The 3,522-nt window shown below is 40.9% G+C and overlaps 1 protein-coding gene across 1 annotated transcript in view; it reads right to left on the bottom strand.

Annotated features, from left to right (window-relative positions):
* The window catches only part of Fam120c (family with sequence similarity 120C), a 125,369-nt gene extending 125,134 nt beyond the window's left edge, over window positions 1-235 (bottom strand). The window contains exon 1 of the mRNA XM_015506510.2: window positions 119-235. Within this exon, the coding sequence (XP_015361996.1) occupies window positions 119-235 (117 nt within the window). The remainder of the gene's footprint in view (window positions 1-118) is intronic.
* Window positions 236-3,522: the final 3,287 nt, after the last annotated feature.

Genomic DNA, 3,522 nt, shown 5'->3' on the forward strand with positions numbered 1-3,522 from the left:
GGATACGGGTGGACTGGAGGGGTGAGGCCGACCGGACTCAGGAGAGGTTGGGAGGATAAAAGCGATGACAGGCTCTAGTCGCTTCTCTTTTTTCTCCTCTCCCGCTGCTCTTCTTTACCGCTTCAAAGAGGGTAAAGCCTCTTCCTTCCACCTCCGGGAGCCATGTTGCCTCGTCTTCTCTGTGATACACGCTTTTTAGCTGGAGGAGGGGGAATGGGGCGGGGCGGATGGGCATCCTGGGAGTTGTAGTCTTCTAGCAAATGGCCTCAGGATGTAGTCAGCTAACGTAACTACCACCCAGCTCCTGCCTTGTGGTTCACAGGGTCAAAGAGGCGGGGCATGAAGATTTGTGTTTAGGATTTGCACTCTCAAGTCCTTGCATCCCACTGAACTGCCTTAGGCTTTTTACTGCCATTCCCAGCATAAGGAGTTTGTGGGGGGAGGAGTGATGCATCATGGGAAAGGAAATTGAGTGTATTGATTGAATTTAACCAAAGTGAGCTAAAATTCCCCAGGAGGGAGAATTTTCACTTTGATGCGGAAATTAATATGCCTTACTTATGTGAGAAAGAACACATATGAAACATAAAAATAACCACTACAATTTCTACAGCGACTTGCTTGCTTTAGAATTTTTTTCCCGAGTTAGCAATGGTGAAACAAATTTGTCCAGGACAATGTGGGACAAAGCGAAATTGAATGGCAGGATCTCTTTGAGCAAGGAGATGTGGGCCAACACGAACTACAGGTTGTACCTTTTTGGTACTCACTGAACTACTGTGTCCCATTTTTAGTATTTATATTAAATATCTTATATTTTAGGGCCCTTGTTTCCAAATGTCATTGTGAATTAGTCTTGGTACTAATTCAAAACTGTACAACCCAAGAGTGAGCAAGATGAACAATGTCTGAGACAAGTCTCTATTAGAATGCAAAAGCAAAAAAAAGCTCCATGCTCCATAAAAGAATATATCACAAGAGGGTAAGGCCCAGATGGCAAAGAATAAGTAGATGGTGAGGCAGTGCACATAGGTAAATTGAAAACATGCAGTGAATGTGAGAGGGCAGTGGCTTAAAGGGATAAAGAATGGAAGGACTAGAGGTTTTCTAGTAAACTGGACACTATTGGATTGTTTGCCCATCCGCCCTTTTCTAAGAACTGGCCCTCTCCTTTCCCCATTTATAGGGGCAAAAAACTGCCATGTTCCTATCTCTAGATAATTAAACAGAAGCGGACACCTAATCCAACCTGGATCAATCAGAATCTCATTCCCTAGAAATTTAGAATTAGGGGCTGGGATTGTGGCTCAGTGGTAGAGTGCTTGCCTGGCACTTGTGAGGCAGTGGGTTCCATCCTCAGCGCACATAAAAATAAGTAAATAAAATAAATTTATAAAAAAAGAAATTTAGAATTAGATCAGAGATATCTGCTTTTCTCTTAAGTGTAATCTTGGAAGCTATTCAGCAGTTTTCCCACTGGAGAGATATAAGTAAACAATGTTGGTTAGCAGACAAAGAAAACTGTATATTTAGCCAGGTGTGGGGGTGCATGCCTGTAACCCCAGTGACTTGGGAAGCTGAAGCAGGAAGATTGCAAGTTCAAGACCAGCCTCAGTAACTTAGCAATGCCCTAAAGCAACTCCCAAGAGAGCCTGTCTCAAAATAAAAAATAAAAAGGGCTGGGGATGTAGCTTAGTGGTAAAAGGTCCCTGGGTTAAATTCCTATTATAAAACAAAACAAAGGAAGAAAAAAAAGAAAAAGAAAACCATGCAGACTCAGAAAAGAGCAGAGTCAGGTTAACGAAAACATGGTGGTTAAGTGTTTTATATATATATATCAAAATGGCATTTTACTCAGCCATAAATAAGAAAGAAATTATGTTATTTGTATCAAAATGGATGGAACTGGAGACATCATGCTCCATGATATATAAGCCATAGACTGAGAAAGTCAAAGGTCATATGTGGGAGCTAGAAAGAAAAAAAAAGTGGGGGAAGAGACCTCATGACAATGGAAGGAAGACTTGTAGAGGATGGAGATTAGGGGAAGAAAGAGAGGAGGAAAAGAGTAGGTATGGGGGATAAAACAGACCAAACTATGCTATGTGGAGGTACCAATATATGATGATGAAGGCTCCTATTATGTATAATTATGGTTCACCAATAAAAATATTTGAAAAATAGCCAGCACCCTTTGAGCACACCTGTAAATGCCAGCAATTTAGGAGGCTGAGGCAACTTAGACCCTTAGCAATTTAACATGATCATGTCTCAAAAGCTGGAAAGGACTGGGGATGTAGCTAAATAATAAAGCACTCCGAGATTCAATTCCCAGTACCCCCCAAAATTTTAAAAATAAAAGTCATAAGATGAAAATGGGCAGAGATGAGAGATTAGAAATCTTCATGGTAGTCCAGGTTCCATATCATTCTTAAGGCATTCCTTGGTTTTTCTTAGACAACCCCATATCCTTACTATTCTATTTTTTTTAAAGATAGAGTTGGTTTAAAAACTGTTTATTATTCTCTAAATAAAACACAAAATAGGGCTGAGGATGTGACTCAGTAGTCAAGAGCCCCTGAGTTCAATTCCTGGTACAAAAAAAGAGAGAAAGAAAGAAACTGCTTATCATGAAGAAAATGTTAACTAATTCAAGAACTGGTACCAAAATGGGATGTGGCACATTGTAGGCCCTAAAATGTGGACAGAGATAGAAGGTCTCTTTCATGTGTTGCTGGGAAGGGAGCTTGGCTTTCCATGTTATATGACAGTGAAACAGCACTGCCAACAAACAAACAACAACAACAAACCCAGTATGTCCCTGTACTAGCACACCAGCAATACCTGTGAATTGTTACAAATTTAACATTCTTGGGCCTCACTCCAGACCTCCAGGATCAGAAACACTGGGTGTGTGGTTTAAGTGGTGACAAACATAAAAAAAAAAATCCTGACATTAGTTAAAGCAAAGCAGTGAGAACAGATTTTATTCAGTAACTACTGACAGTAGGGGAAAGGGCTGAACTTTGCTCTGATTTGCACATAGATGACTGGGTGTTTTACTTTATGTATTTATTTTTCAGCACTACAGATTGAACCAGAGGCTCTATACCACTGAACTACATCCCCAGTCCTTTAAAACAACAACAACAAAAAGGGTCTCAATTGCTGAGCATTTAAGTTGCAGAGGCTGGCCTCGAACTTGCAATCCTCTTGCCACTTAGCCTGTTGACTCTGGGATTACAGGCATGCACCATCACACCGGGCTATGACTGGGCATTTTAAACAGAGAATGAGGGAATAGGGGATAGGATTAAGTGGGGGCTCAGTAGTGTCAGGGAAGTAAAAAATTTGTGAGTACTGGTCAGTGTAAATGTGATTGGGCCAGCTGTGTACGGTGGCTGGCAATTACTGAAGTTAGATTTCTATTCCTGCCAGAAACAGAGACAGAGGCCCTATCCTTCCTGATAATTACATTTCTAAGGAATTGCTTTCAGATCCTTAGATATCACTCTGGGTTTA

Source organism: Marmota marmota, unplaced genomic scaffold (genome assembly GCF_001458135.2).
Source record: "Marmota marmota marmota unplaced genomic scaffold, marMar, whole genome shotgun sequence".
NCBI classification, from domain to species: domain Eukaryota; kingdom Metazoa; phylum Chordata; class Mammalia; order Rodentia; family Sciuridae; genus Marmota; species Marmota marmota.